The sequence below is a fragment of the Carettochelys insculpta genome, chromosome 11 (assembly GCF_033958435.1).
Source record: "Carettochelys insculpta isolate YL-2023 chromosome 11, ASM3395843v1, whole genome shotgun sequence".
Classification (NCBI taxonomy): Eukaryota; Metazoa; Chordata; order Testudines; family Carettochelyidae; genus Carettochelys; species Carettochelys insculpta.
This window is the reverse complement of record NC_134147.1, coordinates 21,144,022-21,168,013: the sequence shown is the minus strand read 5'-3', so window position 1 is coordinate 21,168,013 and position 23,992 is coordinate 21,144,022. Positions and strand designations below refer to the sequence as shown.

The 23,992-nt window shown below is 45.4% G+C and overlaps 2 protein-coding genes across 4 annotated transcripts in view; both read left to right on the top strand.

The window, feature by feature from the left end:
• The window catches only part of SUSD3 (sushi domain containing 3), a 53,524-nt gene extending 48,538 nt beyond the window's left edge, over window positions 1–4,986 (top strand). The window contains exon 5 of the mRNA XM_075005642.1: window positions 4,011–4,986. Within this exon, the coding sequence (XP_074861743.1) occupies window positions 4,011–4,227 (217 nt within the window). The 3' untranslated portion in view covers window positions 4,228–4,986. The remainder of the gene's footprint in view (window positions 1–4,010) is intronic.
• An 11,715-nt stretch (window positions 4,987–16,701) lies between these two features.
• CARD19 (caspase recruitment domain family member 19) overlaps window positions 16,702–23,992 on the top strand; it is a 41,269-nt gene continuing 33,978 nt past the window's right edge. For all 3 annotated transcript variants that reach the window (XM_075005794.1, XM_075005793.1, XM_075005791.1), the window contains exon 1: window positions 16,702–16,796. In XM_075005794.1, coding sequence (XP_074861895.1) covers window positions 16,781–16,796 — 16 coding nt within the window. In that variant the 5' untranslated portion in view covers window positions 16,702–16,780. The remainder of the gene's footprint in view (window positions 16,797–23,992) is intronic.

Here is a 23,992-nt window from a genome sequence, read left to right as displayed (position 1 = left end):
GCCAGCCAGCTGACTTACATTTGCAGGGCTCAGGTTAAGGGGCTGTTTAATTGCACTGTAGACATTTGTGCTTGGGTTCTTGGCCCCTGTGAGGTGGGAGGGTCCCAGAGCTTGGGCTGAGCCAGAATTTCTATACCATGTTTAAACAGTCTCTTAGCCTGAGCCTCGAGCTGGGGTCACTGGCACAGACTGCACAGGTGTTTAATTGCAATGTAGGCATACCTGAAGGGGCTTTGTGATATTCCAACTGGAAACTGGTGTGGCGAACTGTTGAAGTACGAAAGGAGATCACCCATGTCATGCTGCTCACATGCAATGGAGGGAGCATCAGTGAACAAAAGTACAAACTACTGTTTCTTAGAGGCCCGTATAATTTCATGGGAACCAGGCTCCATCTGAGGCACATGCATCTACCACCTGTGAAAGCTGGGCCCAGTCCTGCAGCCTCTGCTCAGTCCTTACCCAAACAAAATGCCCACTGACTTCCCTGAGCTCACTGATTTTTGCAGGGACAGCAGGACTTAGCTTGATGCACTTGGAGCCCCCTAAACATTAGTAGGATGCCCCTAAAGGGGCGGCGGCTAATGCTCCAGTTAATTGGTTACACACCACCCCCATCCTGACGCATCTACTAGCAGCGAGGAACTATGCGATCAATTTAAGGCAAATTCCTAGTCTGGCTGATGTCAGCGGAGTTTGTGCCTGCGTGCAATGGGCAGGAGCAGACTGTCCATGGTAGGATAGCTACAATCCTTGGGGTTTTAAAAAAAAACAGTCACAGTGTTTTAGTGATGCTGCTTCCAAAGACCTCCATAGGAAGCAGACTGCACCTGCTAAATCCCCATACCAAGTGTTACAAAATAGCTTCACAATGGGATCAGCTGCACAAGTAAATTCCACAATCAATGCACAAAAGCCAGAGCTTTTTGGAAAGCCTTTTGCTGTGGTATTAACCGTGTCCCTTGAGAAGTCTTGCAAAGGCAAGTACTCTGCACTGCATACAGCAGCTAGTTGAGAAAGGTTCATGTCACAGAGTTCCTCTCCTCTTCTCCCATTCCAGACTTACCCTCTTCCTTCCACCTCTGGCCTGTCCCCTCCTCAGGACCATCCTGAGGTGAGGGGTGGGGCAACCCACCCTCAGTGCCCCAGGTGCAGGGCTCCAGACAACCCTTCCCCATGCCACAAGTCCATCCATGCTCCACCTCTACCCTGCACCCTGACTTCCTCCCAAACCAGGCTAGCTAGGGATTACGTGGGGCAGAATGTGGCAGCAGATGGCACCTGCAGGGGGTTGCCTCCCTTCGCTCCACTCTGCACTCACCATGCGGCACAAGTGGCAGCCTTCTCCACTCTCCCACACCCTCCCAGCTGGCTGAGCACCACTCCCTTCCTGTTGCTGCAGAGAACTGTGTGGCTCAACAGGCTGGGAGACCATGGCAGAGCAGAGCAGAGCAGGCTGCTGCTCGCACCATGTGGTGAATCCTGGGGAGGGAGGTGACCTCCTGCTGCTGCCATTCACCTCTGCACCATGCCCCAGGTACTCCTTTCCCCCTCCCAGCTAAAGGATGACTAGGTCAGTCACCATGGGGCTCTCAAAAGCACAGGGTCTGGAGTAGCTACCCCACTTTGTCCTATGGACGGGGTGGCTCTGCTCCTTCTCCTCTCTACTTGCTGGTTTGGTGTGATTTTTTTTTTCCCTTGTAGCTACAGCCAACCACCTCAAGAGCCTTGAGCCGAGCTGCTGGCACTAAGAAAAAAAGTTCATCCTTGGCGATTCTTGGTGCCCATTTATGATGTAACTGCCTGTCTAGCCCTTGATTAGAAAGTCTTCGTAATTTTATGTTCCACATCAGCCTGCAGCCTCAGTGCCTGACTCTCTTGTTTTTCTAGCACCTTGTTCTTTCACGGGTAACTGGTCTCCACATCCCCTCTCTGCTTCCTGTTGGTGGCAAGTTTACTTCCTGTCCTGCCACACAAACTCAGCGGAAAGGCGGGCATGCTTTCAGAGCAACCGCTCCTTCTCTGATGTTCTCCAGCGAGACTTTTCTGAAGTGCTGGCTGTGGGTTAAGGGCGGTGCAGAAAAGTCACAGCAGAATTAACAACATGTGGTTTAGCCCAATGGCACCAGGGAGTCCTTGCAGAGATGGAACAAGAATCTTTGTTCTGCCCACATGCCAAGAGAACCTTTCAAACTCTGCTGCCTGCATAGCAGGGGGGACTCTACCTCTTTGGCACCATTCCTAGCCACCAGCTTCATACAAACTCTTCTGCATTAGTGTCCCCAGAAAGGGGCTGGCTGACATTTAAGAGACAGGGTGACAGCTCAGTGTACCGGGGCAGCAGCTGTGGCCTTCAGCAGTCTCCTGCTCAGCCCCGGAGCAAGCAGCCCCACAGGTGTCCTAGCAGGAACCGATACTGGCAGCACTAACCCATGCAGATTCCCTTTCAGGACTGCTACTGAATACCCAGAAGGTACCTCAAGTGTGGGGCCACCAATGTGGGAGGGAGGAAAGGAGGCTGTTGCCTGGGGCCTGGTGATTTAAAAGGTTCTTGGGCTCCCTACTGCTATTGCAGCAGCGGCACTGCCTGTAGCTCCCGGCCCTTTAAATTACCGCCAGAGCCCTGTGGAACATGGTGCTGAAGGCTGGCGGGTGCAGCTAGCCTTGCCCTTTGGCCGGGTGTGGAGCAGAATGTAACGAAGTGAGATGTGTGAGGATTCAATTGCCCTGGGTAGGTTGCATGTGTTTTCTGCTGTCCTGTAGTAACCCAAGGTGTGTGCCTCAGTTTCCGTAGGCACAGCATCAGCGCATAGTTGGTGATGGGAGTTTCAGTGCGATGACATACTCAGTGGCCCCCTGCCCTTTGTAACCTAGGCAGCTAGGTGACACCTTTCTTCCTCAGGAAACAGGATAAAGGAGAGAGGAGGGGCCTGGCTGGTTTGAATTGGAACTGGGCAGTTGTGTGGGGCAGGCTCATCTGGCTGGAGAGGAGGGAAGGCGGGCCAGAGGCCCAAACTGGGGACCCCCTCTGGTTCCCCTCTCCTGAAGGCGGATTGTACGGACTGCTTCTCTCTTCTCTGCTGAGTCCCAGTTGCCTAATAAACCATCTCTTCTACCTGTGGAGTGAGAGTCACATCTGACTGTGGATGGGGGTGCAGGGGCTGGTGACCCCCACACTCCGTGACATCAAGGACCCCACTCCCTTGCCAAGGCCCGTCAAGTCTGTCACCAGCCCAGTTCCAGTGCATGTATTTGTGTGCATGTGGAGAGAGGGCCCAAGGGCTTGTCTGCATGCACACGAAAGTTGTACAGCCCAACCCCCTCCATGCAGAACCACTTATACCAGGGAAAAAGTGCTGATACCATATGTGAAGGGGAATAAGCTATCCCCACATAGGGCACCATTAGAACTGCATCCATGCTGGGGCTTGTGCCAATCTAGCTGTAGAGGTTAAAAAAAAATCACGCATACATCCCCCACTGAAATAGCGACGCTGGTACAACCTCCTGGTATAGCCCAGCCCTTAGTCTCATTTACCCTAAAGTCCCTTTACGCTGCTCAGGGAGAGTAAAGGGCCAATGAATGAATGTAACTATCACTGATGCCCATTTTAAGGCTAGCTCATGCTTGCAGAACAGCATAAAAGGACTCGAGGGTACGTGAGAATCAATCCCATAGTGTTGGCAGCTACCACAAGTTGCCAGTAGGGCAGTTAAACCTGCAGCCAAATTTAAAAAGCAATCCCCTGCTCCCACTCCCTGCCTGTTACATGGCAGGTACCAGTTATCAAGCTGTGCCTCATTCAAAATTATGCAACTCTCTCAGCTTTAGCTGAATTACACACATTTGCCCCCCTCTCCACTCACCGTTCTAGTGCTACCGAAAGCAGTCCATAAATTAGAGCACAGGTTTTTTGCTAAATGCCTGATGTGCAAACAAAAGGGAATTGAAAGTTCTGATGCCGCTAAAGCAGGTGAAATGCAAGTAACTTTTGCCTTCTCGCTTGCAGATTCCACCCAGAACAGACTAGGGACATCACAGCTTCTGCGGGTTGCAGAGAAAATGAGTGCCAGCCCAAGACAAGCACAAGCTGTAGTGCACCTGGGAAACAATTTCTGCCAGAACAAAACTTTCCAGTCCATAAAGTGAGTACAATACATGTTGCTGAGGTCTATGGACATGATAAGGATATTTATAAGGAACCCATCTCTCATATACCAGGATAGTCAATGTGAGAAACAAACCATTTGCTGTGCTGGACCAGAATGAAATATGGTTAGAAATATGTGCCTTAAAGACTGAACAGAATACTACTTAATTACAGTAAACCCTTGATTTAACAGCCCCCGATTTAACAGACTGTGGAAATAAGGGATGCTGTCCACCAGAATACCGCCCCCCATCCCCAGAAATAAATGCCAGTGACTCACCAGAGCTGCTGGAGTCACTGCTGTTGCTGGAGTTGCCGGGACTGGCAGAGCCACTGGAGTGGTCTCTCCCAAGCCTGCTGCGTTCCTCCCAGGTCTTGGGCGGAGCACTCCCTAGTGCGCCTTGCAAGGTGCTTCTAGTGCTGCAGGTTCGGATGTAATGGACTTTCACCATTTACACACATCCCTTCCCACCATTAGTCTGTTAAATTGGGGGTTTCCTGTATTCTTATGAATCTGAAAGTTTTGTACATCAAGATTATTTAAAAATGCTTCCGGATTTAATTTAAACAAAACAATGAATGTTGATGTGGACAATAAGTAGCCATGCTCTACAAAGTGCTAAATAGCCTGGCAAGAGTATAATATTCTCCTATACATACTGTTGAGAGAAATGATAGCTATTTGTATATTTGCTTCATGTAAAGTCACTGACAACAACTGCACATTCGTATGAATGTAAACTTCTCTTAATCTGCATTCTTTTTGTAAACATACCAGAAAAAAACATATTTTTGCACACTAGTATGAGAATTACAATAAAGATTTGTTTTTAATGAAAAAGCATTGTAATTTTGTTTGAGAATGGCATTACTAATTAATGCATGTATTCTAGCTATCGCTCTGCACTCACTCGATAACAGGTAGGACATATTCTAGATGTAAACAGGACCTCATTTTTCATATTAGAACATGTTTTCTTTTTTTCTTTTTTCCTTTCTTCCCCCCTGCTCCCACATCCATCTTGGATAATTAAGAAACTGCCCTGGCTCTTATTCCACAGTTACAGGATATTTGTTCTCCCTGTTCAAGCAGAGCTCTTATTTGTTCTCGAATCAGAAAAATAATAGGAATTGTAGCCACTTTACAGCCCTTATAAAATATGATTGTGAGGTGAGCCCTGACAATCCACTCATCTGTGTGACCTTGTCAGGATGAATTCACATGCTTCCCTGTATCTCTCCCGCCTCCCCCACCCACGCTAAATTTTGAAAAACATTTAGTTATTTTCATCAGCTCAGACTGTTGGAGGTTGCCACAGAGCGTAGAAAAACCCCTCCTTTATTGTGGACCCGATTCAGAAAAATGCTTCGGTCTGAGTTTAAAGTTAAGCCCATGCTTAAGACCCACTTCAGTAGTGTTAAGCAGATGCTTATGTGCTTTGTGGCCTCGTGCCTTTTGGTGGCCGTGATGACGCGAGGAATTCTGCAGCTGAATGAGTGTGTAGCATGCTTGTTGGTGTCCTGATCAGTGCTGTGTGACTACTGCACAGCACATGCCATTCCCATAGGCTTTCCTGGGAGAGACACACACTCAACATCTTGCAGGAAGTTCTCAGCCTCTTGCAGGATCTGGCCCTTGCCATTTTACCCATAATGCTCCTCTAGCTCTCAGCTGTTTCATTATAGTGCTGGTGAAATAAAAGGCCTGGAAGTCCTTATGACAAAGTGGGAATGTTCTTAATGTTTTGTATGATGGTCGTATGTGACTCAGTTTCCCCTATAAATGGTTAAATAGGTGGTGGCAACGGGTAGTTTATTCTTTGTAGAGACCCACTTGCAACTGATGACTTGCTGTCTAGGGCCCCATGCCTATGACAAACCTAGAGGACCCTGGCTGGGACATTTGATGAGGGTCTACTAATGAGGGAGGATTTTCCATGCACTGTCCAGGAAGCTAGCCAGTTTTGGCCAGAGGACGAACAAAGAACTGAGGTGCATGGCCAGATGGCCTGTTTTCCCCGGGAATCAGAACAAAGGGGTTGAGTCTGGATAATGTGGGGTGCTGCAAGCAGGAGACATTCTTCACGTCTGGGTCTCGAAGGAAATCACAGAGAGAGCTCTGGGCTCAGAACTGACCCAGATGGACTTTGCTGTAATATCCTATTCTCAGTACTTCCTACGCGGTGTTCCAGACATCTAATAAAACCTTTTGTTTTTACACTGCTGTTTGAGGGTCACTCCAGTCTAAAGAGATCAGGGGTGCATTGCCAGTCTTCCTCAGGGGGTCCCCTTCATGAGGGGAGGTCATGGAGTCAGCAGAGGTGCTGAGGGTTCCAAGGGTCAGTCCCAGCAGGTGGTGACATCAGGGGGCTTACCCCCATGAGGGTGACCCTCAGGGGTTTTAACACTCTGAAGGGGTCCTCCCCGCCCCCCCAGAAGTGTTTCTGTGCTGTGCAGAAGTGTTTCTGTGGACGTGCAGGTTTGTGATAGCCCCATTTTCAAAAGTGACTGAGGATCTCAGGGCCAGATTTTTCTTAAACGTATTTAGGTGGCTAAGACCCATTGAAATCCTCACCAAAATATCTTTTGAGGCATTGGGCCTTAGGTTCTTAAATCACGCACATACTTCAGACAATGTTACTGAGTTCATCATTTCTGACAATACAGCAAAAGATATATTGAAGCGTTTGAGTTCCATATGAACGTATATGGCTTCCTTTTGGTTTCCTTCCAAGTTAGAGGAGTGCAAGGTTTTGCACTGAGTCTTGGGCTGCGTAAGCTGTAATGTTCTCCTACTCTCCTTAACATCTGAGCATAGGATACAGAGGCTTAAACAGCAGCAAGCGGGTTTAGGTTGGACATTAGGAAAAACTTCCCAGCCGTCAAGGTAGTTAAGCGCTGGAATAAATTGCCTAGGGAGGTTGTGGAGCCTCGATCACGGGCAACATTTAAGAACGGGTAACACAAATGTCTGTCTAGATGGTGATTGGTCCTTCGCTGAGTGCAGCAGACTGGAGTAGGTGGCCTCTCAAGGTCCCTCCCAGTCCAGTTCTATGAAGGAGTCTAGGCCTGCCGCAGCTGTTTCACCAGACTCCTGCCATCTTCGCAAACTCCAGTTTCCTGCTCATTTGAATGGGATTCAGCAGAGAGAAGGGATTTAGCTCATTGTAGTTTTAACTTTATCATGGGACTTTAATTTGGTTTAGCCCCAACAAGGGGGGAAACGCAGTCACTTCTTTGTGACACTGGTGCGCAGCGCAAGCGGGGAGCTCAAACCAGGCCCGTCTGAGTAATGTTTGGTACAAAAACTAAAAACCCTGGAGGTTAAGGCCATTGACAGCTTGTGGGAGACAGAGACGGCAGGTAGATTTACTATCTCGGTGCTGGAGCATTTGATTACTATCATTTTTTTAGAGCAATCTAGCACCATAGGCAACAAAGTTATAACAAAATAAAGGAACAACACCCACCGCATTTTATGAGGAGTGTGGTTCTGTTACCCCTGGGACTGGATTTAGTTTGTGATAATGATGCCCCCTAGAGTTGGCTTTATTGCTAATGTAAAAATTATTTATCATCAGAAGGAAAATGAGTGCTCTGCGGGAAGAAGATGAAAGCAGTTGAGAATATTAAGCAGACATTTAAAAAATCATGTTTATTAAATTAACTCCTTAGAATTTTTACAAGGTAATGAGTTTAAGTAGATTCATGCTCTCATCTCTAGGCCATAGAGCAACCCCCAGAGGGTGTTTCACGTCGACTTGTATATTGTTAATGAACTGGCAGCTCATACTGAAAAAAGCAAAATGCGACTAACGTATGAAAGAACCCTCACAGATGTATGCTTATGAATTGTTTAATTGCTATATGTGACAATAAGACAGGATAATTCTAAATGGCACGTGAATACCAGTGTGCTCTTACTGGTGTTATTTTGCAGAGAATGGGTTATAATGGCTTTCCTAATGCACGCAAATGTATTGAGATTGCTATGCTTACCCTACCTACAAAAACACAAAAGGATGGTTTTTGAATCTTCCAATGAACGGCAAGAGGGGGTGTTGTCCAAGCCAGCTGGTAAAACTCTTGCCCTGTGAAAATTGCCTTGAAAATTGGTTCTCTGAGACAAATGGAAGAGAAATAATTTGGCATACTAGAAATATAAAGGATCTGAACCTGTGAAGTGCTGAGTGTCAGTCAAAATCTCACAGCCTCTCGCAGGATTGTGCCCCTCTTGAGTGCTTGCTTCTTGCCCTGGGGACTGTCCAGGCTCATTTGTGTGGCTAATATGTGCCAACTTTTGTGATTGGATTGTGAATTCCACAATATTTAGTGGGTTGCAGAGGGGTTTTTTTGTTTTGTTTTGGTGGAGTCAGGTGAATTGAGGAGAATCTCAGCTTTCATTTAATAATGAAGTGGGTTTTGAGCCATCACAGCTGCAGAGAAAAAACATGAAAACAAAAGTCCTAAGGTTTCTAAGGCTGGAAGGTAAATAGAAAGAGACCTCATGTATTTTTTTTTTCTTTTTTTAATCTCATGATGAGGGGAGAAGGGGTGACTGTCATTTTGTATACATGGGATTGCCTATCTTATGTGTGTATTTAAAGAATATACCTGGGGTTTGGGAGTGTGGGAGACCACTTTTCTCAAGGCATCCTTCACCCACTTGAAGAAGTGAAGTTATTAAATAAATTTGAGAATTCTGACTACAGTACAGGCATTTCCTCCATAGACCTTTATAAATGGCTATTGGAAACCTGCTGAATGACCTGTGGTTGTGCTCTCTTTAGGAGGAATTAAAATATACCATTTTCCACCATGTTTGTTGCCACTCTGAACCAATCAAGAAAGTTCCTGGTTATGCAGTAGAATAATGAAAAATCAATTTGGGACGTGGTGTATCTGAGACGGGGAGAGAGGCCTTTTCGGGACACAGAAAAGGGAAAGGGCTGTGAAACCAAGCAAGTGAAGCAAACCAGGCCTGGTTAAAGTTTCAATAAGAGAATTCAGGCATGGAAAGGCAGGGCAACATCAGAGCATTCATGCATTTAGGAAAAACATTGACTAGTTGACCAGGGAGAGGAGAGAGAATGCTGCCGTGCTCCAGATTTTTCATTTTTGCAGGACTCGTGAGTGATTTTGCTTCTGGAACGTCTGAGGCATCGCTGCCTTGTGGGGAGCAGAATGAGCTGCTTTTATCACGCTCCAGTGCAAACAGCTCGCACAACTTTTCTTTGTGCCTTGATGTGCAGCACATGCTTGTAAGAACTTTAAATCGGAAGAAGACTTAATTAACTGTCTACTTGAAGAAAAGGAAGTTGTTCTGGCATTATGCCTTCTCATTGCTATGGAGGGGGGGCTTACCTTTCGTATGGCATAAGCTTGAGGAGTGGTTCATCTACCTGTGTTTTATTGAGAGACTACCTGTTCAATGGAACATCTAGCAATTCATTTCCCTGCTCTATGTGGTCCAGAAATATCTGGAGAACCCAAAAATTTAAGAAAGAGAGAATGTGATCTTGCAGTAGGGAGAGGCTGTGTCTGAATTTTCTGTTGTCTTACAGTCTCAGGGCTTATCTAAACTCGGATTTTTTTTTTCCTGGAAAACCCCCTTTTCCCAACTCCACTCCCAAACATTCACACAGGATAATGTGAGGTAGGAGGGCTTTTCCCTCAAAGTAATTACTCCAGTTCTGAGAACAACTTTTGCCGATTCCCACTCCTTCAAGGTCAAAAAGGAACGTGTGAACAAAGCACAGCTACAAGAAGGCTTCTTTTGCCACGCTGTACCTGTGAACTATGGCTGTAAATGAGAATGCTCTGCTTGACAGTGCTAGGGCTGTTTGAATGCAATTTACCAACACTACTTATTTAGACATTAGAACGTCAAAATAAGTAACATCGGAACAAACCTGCAGTATAGATGTAGCCTCAGTACCTCAGTGTCTCATCGTTTTTCTGAACCCTGGTTTGTAAAAACACCATGGAGAGTTTGAGCCAAATTTCATCTGCTAATTAATATGTGAATGGAATAATTTCCAGTGTTTATATGGGGTTTCTGTGCTGTGGGATTGTCGGGTGGTTATTGTGTTTTAAAAGCAGGGAAAACCAGAACACTGGGAAAAGCTGATTCCCACGCTGCATTCATTTGCTGCCCCATGCCTCTGCCTGAGCAAGCAGCAGAGATAATCAGCCAGTCGCCACTGACTCTCTCCAATTCATTTGCATACCTGGAGAGTGTCAGAGTTGCCCAGAATGTCATGGCAATGACTGCCTTGGATGCTGCCAGGGGTGCTGGAACTGCTGGGGATGCAACAGCATTCTCGTGGCTTGAAGTGATTTCCAGCATATACAGTTGTGTTCAATGGCTCTCAGCACTTCCACTAGGCAAATGGGTCAAAGGCCCCTGCTTGGATGACTACTTTGCCTCAGATTACCAGAACATTACAAAGAGAAGTCCTAAATCCATCAGGAGTTGAAATGAATGCCCACAGCCATTGTGTAAACCCTTTGGAGCAGGGTAAGTGATACTGTTTGTTTTCTAAGGGCAGTTGTTTGTTGTGTTCCTCTCAAAGGGCTACATGAAAATCTCAACTCCATTTCAAGCAGATCTTTGTTTGTTAATAAAGTGGAAACTATGGATTGCTGACAGAGATGGGAAAGGTACCCAAAAAGTTACCTGAGTAAAAGTACAGCTGCTGGGGGGGAGTGTACTTAAGTCACCAGTGTTGCTCTGGGAAACTACTTGAGTTAAAGTACATATACATCATATCTTTTATTATACTCAAGTACCCAGAAGTGAAAGCAGCTGCACTTTTATTCAAGTAACTTTTTGGGCACTTTTTCCACCTCTGCTTTTTGAATATTTATCTTGTTTAAAAATGGGAAATTGTAGATAAACTCTTCAGTTTTCTCACACTGTTTAAAAAAAAGCTATAAATTTTGCAACAAGTTCTAAAATATCTATTTTCCCTCCAACACTGAGAAATCTCTTCCCTCCTTCAGGGCAGTCAGTTCTCCCTCCTTGAACTCCAGGGAGTGACTGCTCTGTTCAGCAGCCCTTCTTGTGTGGCCTAGCCTGGCCCTCACTGACTTTCTCTACAAGCCCTTTCATAATTGGCTGGCTCCTGTGCAGCCTCCCCAGGGTTGCTTTAACCCCTCTTCTGTCAGAATGGGGTAGATACCCCACCACAACCACCTGGAGGCTTGTTTTATTTTCCTACCTCTGACATCACGTTCCTATGTGTTGCTCAGTAAAGCACTCACACCAGACTTTTCACAGGTAGTCACTTCTACACGTATTTAAAGCCTATGTCATAATATACAAGAAGGCTGCATTCAGACGGGCTTGCATGAACAAAATTAATTCTGGCGTTTCTTAACTTGTGAGTGTTTGACTTTGCAGCATGTTAATCCTTCATTTTGTATGACCTGATTTTTTTATGGTTTCATTTAGTGACGAGACTTATCTAGTATTAACAAGAGGGTTTTACTGAGAGAGAGTTTCTAGCATAGGCAGCAACTCTATGGGTGCACCCACCTGCATCCAAGCTCTCTTTTTGCCTCTCTCCAGACCCTTGCCACTTGCCTGCTTCTGGCCCCACTGGCCAACTCCTCCCCCACCTTCCCAGTGCTTCCAGAACACCCCAAACAACTGATTCATAGCATTCCGGAAGCTCCAGGAGGGAGAGGAAGGAGCAGGACAGGAGCTACGTGGAAAGGAGTGGGGAGGAGGTGAGTCAGAGGGAGGAGTGAGGGGCTAGGGAAGGGGTAGGCTTTGGGGGGAAGAGGTGGAATGGGGTTGGGGCCTGGAGCATGGGAGGGAAGAGCCTCCCCCGACTAGAGGGGAATTTAGTACCTATGGTTTCTAGCCCTAATGATTACAAGGAAACTCTCCTGAATGTGAACAAAGCACAATGCAATGCTGTGAGACTCTGCAGCAGATAGAGGGTCTGAGCTAACACCAGAAGAGAGATCCAAACCCCCTCAACCAGCTTTACTGGGTGCTTATTGAAAACTTATGTTTAGAGGACAATGCAAGTTTCACCATTGTTCACAGTTTATTTTACAGGCATGAGGTGCTGGAGGGATTGTGAGCCTCCTTATCCTGGGATGTTGAGAAGAGGAAATCCCAGCAAAACAGAAGCCTAGAGAGTGCTACATGGTCTCTGTAATAGCTCATTTCATCTGGCCTTGGTCTCACTTACCTGTCTGACTGAGTAGTGCAGCTGGACCAGTGAACTCCAAGCAAGTTACTCCACAGATGAGACCCAAGAGATGGAGACTGACAAGGGAAACAGGCAGGTACTCTCAGAAAAGTTTCTTTCATTAAATTTAACATTTCAGAGTCATTTTTAATGTATTCTCATCTTTCTCCTTTTAAAAAACACACTTAGACACCTAGTTTGGGAGATAAATTAATGTTTTTATTCTGATCTGCCACCAAGCTCCCCTTCCGCCACAAAGCAGTGACCATGAAACTCTGACAGAGAAGAAGCAAGACCAGGGGGAAGGTGAGTACTTAATGTCGGAAAGAAGAGACACTCAGGGTGAGAGCAGAGATAGTGGGCTCTAGAATGGTAGAGGGAGGGGAAAGCAAGGTTCCAGACTCTGGACTCAGGGGATGGTTTGGGGGAGGGAAGTTGTTGGTCCCAGAGGGGAACAGCAAACTCTAGAAAGGGGAATAGACTCAAAGACTCCAGGTAGGAGAGGGAGGCAAAAAACCCAAGCATTCATGGGTTGGAGTTGGGGGGCAGTAAAGGTTGTAGGTGCAATATAGGTTGTTTGCTTTACTATGGGGCTGAATTGCACCTTCTACATTTACGGTCAGATTCAGCCTGAATTATACCCTATGCTGCTTCAAAGGTTTTAGGCAAACTCTTTTGGCCAAATCCTACTTCCCTTCATTTGCTTTTTTTCCTCACATGAAGAGGTTGTCTTTGTATATTTTAATGAAACCTTATTAATGAGAGCAATAGTTTACAGAAACTGTTGTCTGAAACGCCATTTCACTGCCTTGGTCAGTTCTAAGGTGCCTTGCTAAAAGGTATGTTGGTGTCTGAACCATTGGGAACTTATTTATGCAATTCCCACACTGTTGCCTGCTTGCAACCCCTTCCAATTCTGGGCAATGTTGTCGTGAATTAATGCTTGTAAAGGGTTAAACCCTGAGGGAGTGAGTTCTCTGTTGGTAAGCAGCCAGGTGAGCCAATGGGAAGAGAGAGGGATCTTTTGAATGGAAGCAGTTATTTCCTGAAGAGCTTTTCTTTTGTCTGGCTGGAAGAGAGAGACCCAAAGATGTTTAAGCCTGAGCAGGCTTAAGGAATTCAGTAAATCTCCAAGCCACAAGGAGATCTGGGCATACAGATATGTAAGTAGAAAGGAAATGTTTAGTCAGATGTGAGCAGGTTTTTGTTTATTTTGTGTTTGGTCAGGACTTGTCAGGCTGGCTGATGTACCCCTCCACACACTGTAACTTTTAAGCAGAATCCCAGGGAAGTAATTTTCCGTGCTTTTATCTACCCTTTTTTGAAGTTGCTCTGTAACACCTAGAAACCAAGTCTGTTTTGTATATTTTATATTTTGTATATTTTATTATGTTTTGTTAATAAATCAACTTTTTTGTTTATTTGTTTGTTGAAAGGCAATGATTTGATTCCTGTGTCCTAGAGAAGGGCCTGAGGTAGGAAAATAAGACTCTCATGCTTAAGACTGAAAGGTCAGCTATCAGACTGCAGCTTAATTTCTTTCTTTTTGTTTTGAACATCTCTCCTAAGGAATGGTTAAGAACTTGGGGTTACTCCACAGGGAGAAATCCCAAGTGCATCTTCCTGGCTTTTAAAGGTAAGACTTTTCACTTGAATGGTAGCAGCTACTTCCCAGGATCAGGGAATCTGTGACCTTCGGAAGCTTTTAAGCAGAAGCCTACAGAGCAGTGTTTCTTCAACACTTTGAGACCACTGAACACAACAATATTTTTATATGTAACACCTATAAACATTTTCTTCAAAAAAATGTTGTTAGACAAAAACAAACAAACAAACAGCAACATAGTAAAAACAAAATGAAGTAATTCAATCAGGTATCATAGCAATGAAGAAGTAACATTGTATCTGGTTTTAATAACAGAAAATATAAACCATCACTGTATTTTTTCAAACACTCACAGCACACCTGCAAGTTGTTCACAGAATGCCAGTGTCCTGTGGAAGACAGTTTAAGAAAGTGCTATAGAGCAAGGTATTTTTAAGGTCTCTTCGGGCTTCCATTTTCTGCGTGCGGAGTGTCAGAGCGGGGATCAGCCTTGACCACTGCTTTACCAAAATTTACACTAATATAACAGTGGAGTTGCACCAGCATAACATTTTTGAAACAGCGCAGAATCGGGGTCTGAAAGTACATCTACTACAGATTTCTACTATCCACTGAAGTCCTGATCCTTCAAAGACTTAAGCACACGTGCAACAGTTCATGGGTTTATGAATGGAAGTGCTTGCAAGGCTGGGGCCTTGCTTAGTGTTTCACACAGAAACACTCAGTGCTCTGGAATCTGCATGGGCTTCGCATGCATTTCTATCTGCTGGGTTTAATTTAAAAGACCTTTGTGGTTGGAGTTCTGGCCACATCTCCCCTTCATCACTCTCTGACAATGGAGAACAGCTGGGGCACTTAGCTAACCATCCAGATATTTCCAAACAAGGAGTCTGAGAATGAAAAACCTTCAAATGTGGTTTCCACCCCACCCCCACTCCCTCCACTGTCCTATTGGTGCCTGAGTTTGTGATCTTTGGGGGAATCTCAGCAAGTCTCATTTATTTACACGTTAGGGGTGGAGATTTGAGGTTTGGAGGGGGTGCGGAGAGAGAAAGGTCGTTCTTTGTTGTAGGGACTTCAAGTCTTTGAATCAACACTGACTCAATTAGTTCTTTTTGCATGCTGTGCATTGTTAGAATTTGACATGGGCTCAGACACCATCACAAGTATGTTTTCAAACTCTGAACATATGCATGAGCGTATATGCCTCTGGGAGGTCCTTACTGAATGCATACATTCTCACCTGAACCAACAGTCATGCTTGTAATCCTGTCTAGACAGCTGATTGATGACCCGCATCTAAGGCTTACACATGTTGACTTTTCCAGTACACTGAGAACTGGACATGTTCCAGGTTTCCATTGTTGATGTCCTACCATCATTTTGTTTGACTGTCGGTATTGGAATGTCAAGGGAAAATGTTCATCAGGGTAAGGTCATTTTGCTCCTTTGATATCTGGAACAGATATACGCAAGTGAACCTGACTGAGTTGGCATTAAGGTCTAGAGTCAAGAGTCCCTGGTGTCTGAGGACTTCACATCTAGAAATATAGTTTGGCCTTTAACAGAGAAAGGGTCAAGACAGAAAAGTTTGGATCTGACGTGATATTTCTACATAAGAACGGCCATACTAGGTCAGACCAAAGGTCCATCTAGTCCAGTATCCTGTCTTCTGGCAGAGGCCAATACCAGAGGGAGTGAACAGAACAGATAATCATAAAAGTGATCTTTCTCCTGATACCATTTCCAATCCCTGACAAACAGAGGCTAGGGACACCATCTGTCCCTATCCTGGCTAATATCCATTGATGGATCTAACCTCCATGAATTTATCTAGCTCTTTTTGCAGCTCTGTAAAGTCTTGGTCTTCACAGCCTCCTCTGGCAAGGAGTTCCACAGGTCCACCATCTACTGTGTGAAGAAAATCTTCCTTTTGTTACTTTTAAATCTGCTACCCATTTGCTGCCCCATTTTGTTATGGGGACAAGTAAATAACTTTTCCTTATTCATTTTTTCCACACCAGTCATGATGATGTATACCTCGATCATATCGCCCCTTGGTCTCCTTTTTCCTAAGCTGAAAAGTCCCAATTTTTTAAATTTTTAAATTTTTTAAATCTTTCTTCATCTAACACCCCTTTCAAATGCCTAATCATTTTTGTTGCCCTTTTCTGAACCTTTTCCAGTGCCACTATATCTTTTTTTGAGATGAGGTGATTGTATATGTACGCAGCATTCAAGACATGGGGGGGAACCTTGGAATTATATAGAGGCAAAATGTATTCTCTGTCTTATTCTCTATCCATTTTTAATGATTCCTAGAACCCACTTTTGCCAAAATCTGGAGGTGTTTAGATTCAGGGGTTTACTCTGGCTGACCTCCAAATAATAATCTATAAAGGCTGATGATATGGAGCCCTTAATCTATTCCATACGCAAACCCAGCCTAACTATTCATAGCAGCCAAGAATCCTGCACTTTTCTGCCCAGATTTCTGCAGTTCCAAACCCCCTTGTGCACTCATTAAAATTATTGGCTAAGCCCCCATTGATGTTAGTGAAGGCAGAAGCTGGCCCACATTTGAACATCTCTCCCCTTACAGTCATTTGTGCTACTGACATTCCCTTCTCTTTTGAGCACACAAGGGAGGCCTCTGCTGGTCGCACAAAGCCGTATGTGGCTCTGTGTGACTTTACTTTCACTTTATTTACTTGTCAGTGACTTCCCTGTTTATCAAAGCAGGGCAACAAGTTTTTCTGTCCCCTCTTATTTTCCCTATTTCAGACGTAACAGGAAAGCTGTGGAACCTATGGACAATGCCCTACAGGACATGTAAGTGACCAGCGTTTTTACATAGAATGTTTTCAGCAGAATGAACAATTTGACTTGCAAAGTCAGATGAAGCAAAACAACAGCTCATGAAGCACAGAGAGGGGAGGATTGAAGGACTGGGCAGAGGAGTGGTTGGTAGTTTGATGAATGCTGAGATTTTTTTCCATTTTGGATTCTGTTTTGCAAATTGTCACTTACTGCTGGAAGTTTAGTGTGTAACCTGATCCTTGGAAAAACTGACAGTGTGCCTTCTATTTTCTAATGTAGACAGAGATTTCAGTGAACACTCCACCTGCACTCCTCCAGCTGGGAGTGAAGGAATCTTATTGAGATTTAATGCATAGCCAGCAGTATTATGTTTTTCCTCATTCTGATTCCAGGTGAGGATGGCAACATTTAAGAAATAAAATAATTAAATTAAATTAATTTAAACAAGAATTTCTGCTTAGCACCGACAGAAATCAGTACTCTCCTGCCAGATTAGCTAATCAGGAAGTAGGAATGCTTGTCCTTTAAACTGTTACTGTGGAAAATAAAAGAGGCTGGTTTGCAGGTCATTTAGGCTGTTTGCTGAATTAGGAGATGAAAATCAAAGAAGCAGCTCCACTTTTGAACATAATTAGCCTCTGCTGATGTACCATGTCTGCCATCAGCAGGGAGCAAGGGAGCTGGGAATTGTAGTTCTTTAAGAGTAGTTTCCAGATGAGCATTATTCTACTTCTAGGCTGTAATGGTTCTGAAGTGGTATTAAGTATACAGTGCGATCAGTGTTCTATTTTTTTTCCATCCATGAGCAGAATATATGTTGTTACGTGCACTACGGCATGTAAGGATGCCAGTAGAAACACAATCGGTTGCGGCCGCTCTGTTATTCAGCTGGGTGGCACCTCAGTCTCTCCTGGGTGGCTGCCCAAGCACTCAGCTTACAGGGAACACATGGAGTATGATACTTACTTTAATATTGTAAATGCACACAACATATCTGGTTATGCTCTTAGATAATTGTGGCTCTGACTCTGGGTGGGTTTTCCATAGCAGCGTGGGCCCCATGGCAAGGTGGGAGAGGGGCCTGGGTCTGCACTTTGGAAGAGGTGGGGACCATGGTGTAAGGGGTGGGGCCTAGGGCATTCGGCCCTCAGCACCACCAGGACAGTGGCACTGCCCCCTCCCCCCACACCACACTCCCTCCAAGCCATGCACAGCCAAGCAGTGCTGCTGTAGCAATTCAAGTGGGCCCAAAGCTCCAGCCGCCACTGCTGCCCCTTTAAAAAGCCAGGCCTGGGAACATCTGCCCCCTTTCACCTCCCCCATCAGCATCGTATGCATCATATATTTGTGTGTCCGTAGCACGTGTGCATATTTGTCATTGTCTTAACACAATGCATACGTTTGGTTGTTTATACCTAGTCTCTGTGTGACTCATCCTCACTGTCCACTCAGAATTGGTTCCCCAGAAGAGTTCACTTTGCCAGTAAAGAAAAACATAATTGTGATTAGACTTAACAAAAGTCATCCCCACTCATACACTGAAATACCAGCTCCATTGGCTTGGAACTCCTCGGTCTCCCTGAAGCCCAAAGGATATTAACTTTGAAGCTGAGAGGTAAAAACAAGCTAGCACACTGGAAACAAGAATCAGGGAATTAATCCTGAAGAGGGTCTCAGTCCAAGGCCCAGGCCATCTCCCCTGGCTCAAATCTTGTCTCCAGCACACAACATAAAACAGCTGGGTTGTGTGCAGGGGATCTTTCTAGCACTGCGGTGCCCAATACGTTTGCCACTTGCCACGTGTGGTGAACAGGACACCGTGGTGTGGGGAATATGGCTCTTGAGCTGCATGCAGCTCTTGGAGCCTTTCAATGTGCGACTCCTCCTGAGAGCTGCACGCGGGGAGTGCCGTCTGCCTGCTCTGTGCATGCGTCCCACCGCTAGGTGGGAGAAGTGCATGGCGGGACAAGCCCTGGCCGTGGCTCCAGCGGTGGCCCTAGATCCAGCAGCAGCCCTGGTGAGTTGCCAGCATTGAATTAGAACGGCAGGCGGGAGGGGAGAAGGGGTTCGGGAGCCTGGCTCCGGGAGAGGGCATTCACTTAGATCAGAGGGAGCATGCCAGGCTCTGGGGCAGCGGGTGGGCATTTATTTAGAGTGGAGGGGCTGGGAGTGCCTGGCTCTGGGGGAGTGGGAAAGGAAGGGCATGTATGCGGGGGCCGAATGTGGTGAATATGGAAAGACAACAACCACAAGTGTGGCGATCTTTGGATTTCTATTGGACACCACTACTCTAGCAGCTTGGTGGGAATAACAGGAAGTCATTCGTCCTGCACAAGACCACAGAGTGGCAGCAGAGCCATGCTCCAGCTAGTTTTCCATCCTTGGCCTGGGAACAGACTTCATGGTGGCTGCTCCCCCTTTCATAAAGGGAAAAAAAATGGTGGATCCACAGAGTGGCAAAACCACTGGCCCCACCCAGCCGCTGTGTGGCTGCATTGTGGCCCCCGGGCTCTGCAGCACTCTGGAGGGGCGTATCCCCTCGGCAAGCTCTAGAAACCCTGGCCTCCCAGGAAGGGGCCCTTCTGTGCAGCACGGAATCGCCCCCCATGTCTTTGGTTAAATGATCCAGATGTGAACAAGTGCAGATGGGTCTCACGGAAATCCTCAGATCTAAACATCCCAAACGGTGGGGAATGTTGGTGTCGTGTGCAAACATCGCCGCACTGAGCTGCCCATAGTCAAAAAAGGCTCCTGTGTGACTCATGAGAGCAGTTTAGACTCCAGTGGGCGTGAAGTGCTCTTGAGCAAGTCCATGGCGCATTTTGCTCTGGATCACGGCATGTTAAAGCTGCACCTTTCTGTGCAAATATTGTAAACATTGGGCCCAGCACTGGCCCATATCCAAAGCTGTTATATTCAATGGACGTCTATCCACTTACTCCAGGAGGCTTTGGATCATGCCCAGAAAGCTTTAAACTCCCAGCAGCAAATGGGAGGCCTGCTGGTGGTAGTTTGTAGTCAGTTCCTGAGGGCCATTTAACCATGCACATACAAAGAGGCTGAGGTGTCCTTAAATGAAATAGCAGGAATGGCCATACAAAATACAGCCAACCAACCTTTAATTTGTCCAGGCAGAGGATAGGGCAGGGGGGTAAATATGGACAGAAAACCAAAGAAAAAATACCTAAATGATCCTTCTTCAGGTCTCTCTCAATGGGCATGCATGAATATCAGGTCTCAGGACAGCTGCCAGGTCAGAATCTCTTAAGTGGTGGGGACATGTTTTACTTTGTCTATTTTTAACTGATAGCACAATTGTTTGAGGTCAAGTGATCCATTTGCATTTCACCTTTTAGACAGTGTAGGATTTCTGTCTTGAAAATTGTAGTAAGCTGTGCTAAAAGTCTCTTTATAGCTGTTGAAGGCGGTCTTGTTATAGTATCTCTTGGCAGGACATGTAAGTAAGCCAGTCCATTCCACAGCTGGATGTTATTAAGCCTTCATTTGAAAAGACAAGAGAGTGTTTGAAAAACAGCGCTCACAGCACAGCAAGGTGCTAGGGACACAGTATCTTTTATGTGCCTCAAAAGGTGGTCCTCAGATCTTCAGGATGCAAAGAACGTCCATGCATTGACAAGGCACTGGATGGAAGTCTATGGGGTAGGACACTGTGGCTGATTCTGCTTGCTATGGTTTTAACTCCTTTATGATGGTTGGAAGATCTGTGTTTCTCTTCAGTATAAATATTTCCTTTTGCCTTTTACATACAAATCATAATTATAAACATCTTCCTTCACTTTCGCATAACAAGAAACATACCTCTTCCAAAATGCTTTATTCTAATGAAATAATTTCCTTTCCCTAGACTGTGCTGTGATGGGAAATTCACAGTAATAAATAATGTATCTAGTTCTTCATTGATCGCAGCATGCAGACTTGAGTCTCAGCTTTGCCCCTCTAACAAAGCTCGTCTGTAAAAGGTGCCAGCCTCTTGTCTGAACCTGGCATAGTAACCAAATGCTCAGGGAATTTTGTGCTACAAGGCATTTTTAAGTGACACAGATCTCTTCATGTTTTCTCCTCATAAAGCTAATATATCCATATTTAATTAGAAGTTTCATTTGAAGCGCTTTCTTCCACTTAGGGAAGTTGATTCTTTTTTCTTAGGTTTGAAAGTCTAGCTGTCAACTTTGGTTTACCTTTCTTAGTTAGCCATAAAAATTGAATCCACTTTTCTAAATGTCCAAATAAGACAAATGGTGCATGGAAACATAAACTGCATATGCAAATTAGAAAAATGCAAAAAAAAATTGTGGAACATATAAATTCTACATGGATAAATAAATCATTATTGCAAAGTGTACAATTAATTAAGTGCTTCAAAAATTGGCAATTAATGTTGCAAGTCTGAATTTATATTCCCAGTTCAAACTGCAAACAAGTTAAATTGCCCATTGAAATGTCTTTATTATGTATCAGTTAAAATATTTAACCTTTTGGTACAAAAAGGAGAATTGAAAAGAGGCATCAGAAGTGTATCTGGTGCAGAGTGAAAATCCTACCTAAATCCCTGACTAATTCATTACTTTGTAAATTAACCTTCTATGTGTTGAGCCTCCCGATCTATTCAAAACCTCCAGGGGTTGCCCATTCTCTCTGATGATGCAGCAGATAGTACAACTGATTTCCCTGGTCCTGGGCAGTGCTGCTGTAAAACATTATTCGATACTGGCTAGTCCCTGCCCCAAAATTCACAGGCCAGTAAAACAGTGGTATCAGCACGATGTCATGAATGACTGACTATCAGACTGGACTTCAGATTTGTAAACATGGGTGGTATCCTGATCTCCTGGCTCCTAAAACCCAGGCCTCAACAATCAGAAGTAATGAAGAAACACCTTTAACTCTAGTTACAGGGAGGCTGTGACATGCACTTTATGAGGCCTGAGGTTCCATACAGTGGAGGCGGGGTTCCATGTATATTATCTAATTCAATATTTGTACTTCCTTTCCTCTTCTAATATTAAGATTGTGGCATCAGAGTAAAATGATGTATTAACATAAACCCTTGTACTCCAAGTGGAACATAGGCCCTCTGCAAGTCTTCTCCAGTGCACGCTGTCTCTGGACAAAACTTCTGGCTGACCCCAGGAGTACCCCAGTTGTTGTTGTTCAGTCTCAGCAGATCTTCTCCATGTGGTCTGAGCTCTTCCTCTTTTGCATTTTCCTTGGGGGTTCCATCAGAGAGCTGGACGATGGTTTTCTGAGAGCGTGGCCTACCACCCCCACTTTCTTCTCTATATTGTGGCATCACAAATGGTGCAGCAGAGGGTGGAGATTAGGTGAGTGAGTTGAGGGGGATGGCTCCTATCAGCTCATAAGACGGGCTGGCAACAGACTTTGCCATCCCTGGGCAATGTGGGTGGCAGCTCAGCTTTGGGCCCCCAGAAGGGGCGGGGCTTCAGGTGGAAGGGGCAGGCCAGGGGTAGCCAACTCTCAGTGCTGCCGCTGGCTGGACTGCACTGTGCCTACCCCAGCCAGCCCTCAGCACCAGCCAGACTGTGTCACACAGGCTCTGGTGGCAATTTAAAGGGCGTGGCATTCTGGCCACCGCTGCCACTGTGGTAACAGCAGCAGCAACAGCCTGGATTCCTGAAATCTGTGTGTTCAGATGGACTTAAACTAGAGTTAATCATGCACAAAAACGGTAATGTCATTCAAGACTCTTGGGGTAAAAGCAAGTGCTACTGAAGTGCAAAACAAAAAAGATTGATATTCTATTCCTAGAAATAGGTTGCAACATCATTGTCCTGCCAATTAACAGATTTCAAAGTAGACTCCGAAGCTCTGTAAGCTTGTATCATGTGTGAAAGGGCCAGATTCTGAAAAGACCTGAGCATGTTAAAAACCCATCAGTGTCCCAGAGGGAGCTGCCAGATGCTCAGTATTTCAAATAATCTGCCTCCACGTCTGCAGAGCTGGCGATTTAGATCTTGAACTTGGTCTAGGTCAGTGGTTTTCAACCTCTTTTTTTCATTAGTGGAACCCTAAAAATGATGAAATAGAGGTGTGGGACCCCTTCAGAAATCTGAAGTCTGCAGATCTACCTAGCACAGGCTGAAAACCAGTGTTTCCCAGGCTTAAAACATTCATGTATCCCTTTTGGGACTTCAGCCTTATCGGCATACCCCACCTCCCAGTGTCATCTCAGTACTTATCTCCTGATTTTCAGTCATTTCTTTTCTACACCTTCAAATCCTTTCATGTCCTATCTGGTGGTATGTGTACCACCTTCAGGAAATACTGGGCTAGGTGACTTCCTGTGAATAAGTCATCTGCCTCAGTGAGTCATGAAAATCAATTTAATCCTTCACCCTGCTGGAAGGGTGAGTTTGTTTGTTACAGTAATCAAAGACTTGCACTGAGGGACCAAGGATGACTTCCCCTCTTCCTGCCATACAGTCTCATTGCTACTTTCTGCTGAAAAATACACAGCGGTTTCTTCCTCCACCGCCTTGCTGCCTCTCCCTCTGCAGAGTTTACTTCTGGAAACTCAGAGACAAACTTCCTGTTGATACAAGTCAGAAGGCTAACAGCTTTGGGCAGTGAGTGGTACTTTTGTCATGTCCAACCTATGTATTGGCTGGTAAATTCTTAAGAGCCACATTCAAAATATCCTCTAAGAGGGCATGGGGATCCAGGCACTTTGGTGATCATCTGACCTGGGACCTTACTATGTTATTCCTATTTACACTGGCTTATTTATACCTGGCCCTGCAGATTTCCAAGACCAGCATCTGATGAAGTGAGTCTGTGCTCACGAAAGCTCATGCTCAAAACTTTTCTGTTAGTCTCTAAGGTGCCACAGGACCCTTCGTTGCTGTTACAGATCCAGACTAACACGGCTACCCCTCTGATACTTGATCCTATTTACACTGGCATTTAATCAAGCCACTAGTCCCATGGACTTCAGCTGGACAAAGTAAGTAAGAGTGATTTGGCATGACTGGTCCCACTTCACACACCCTCCCATCCCAGGGCAGCTCTGGGCCCCTGCGGCTATTATGTGCTAACACTGTTCACAAACTAAATAGAAAATGCATCGGTTTGGGGGCTTTGGAAATCTCGATGGAATGCTACGGACAGAGGTGATTTCTAGTAAAATATGTACCTGTGCTTGAAGCATTCGTTTCGCTCCCATGCAACAG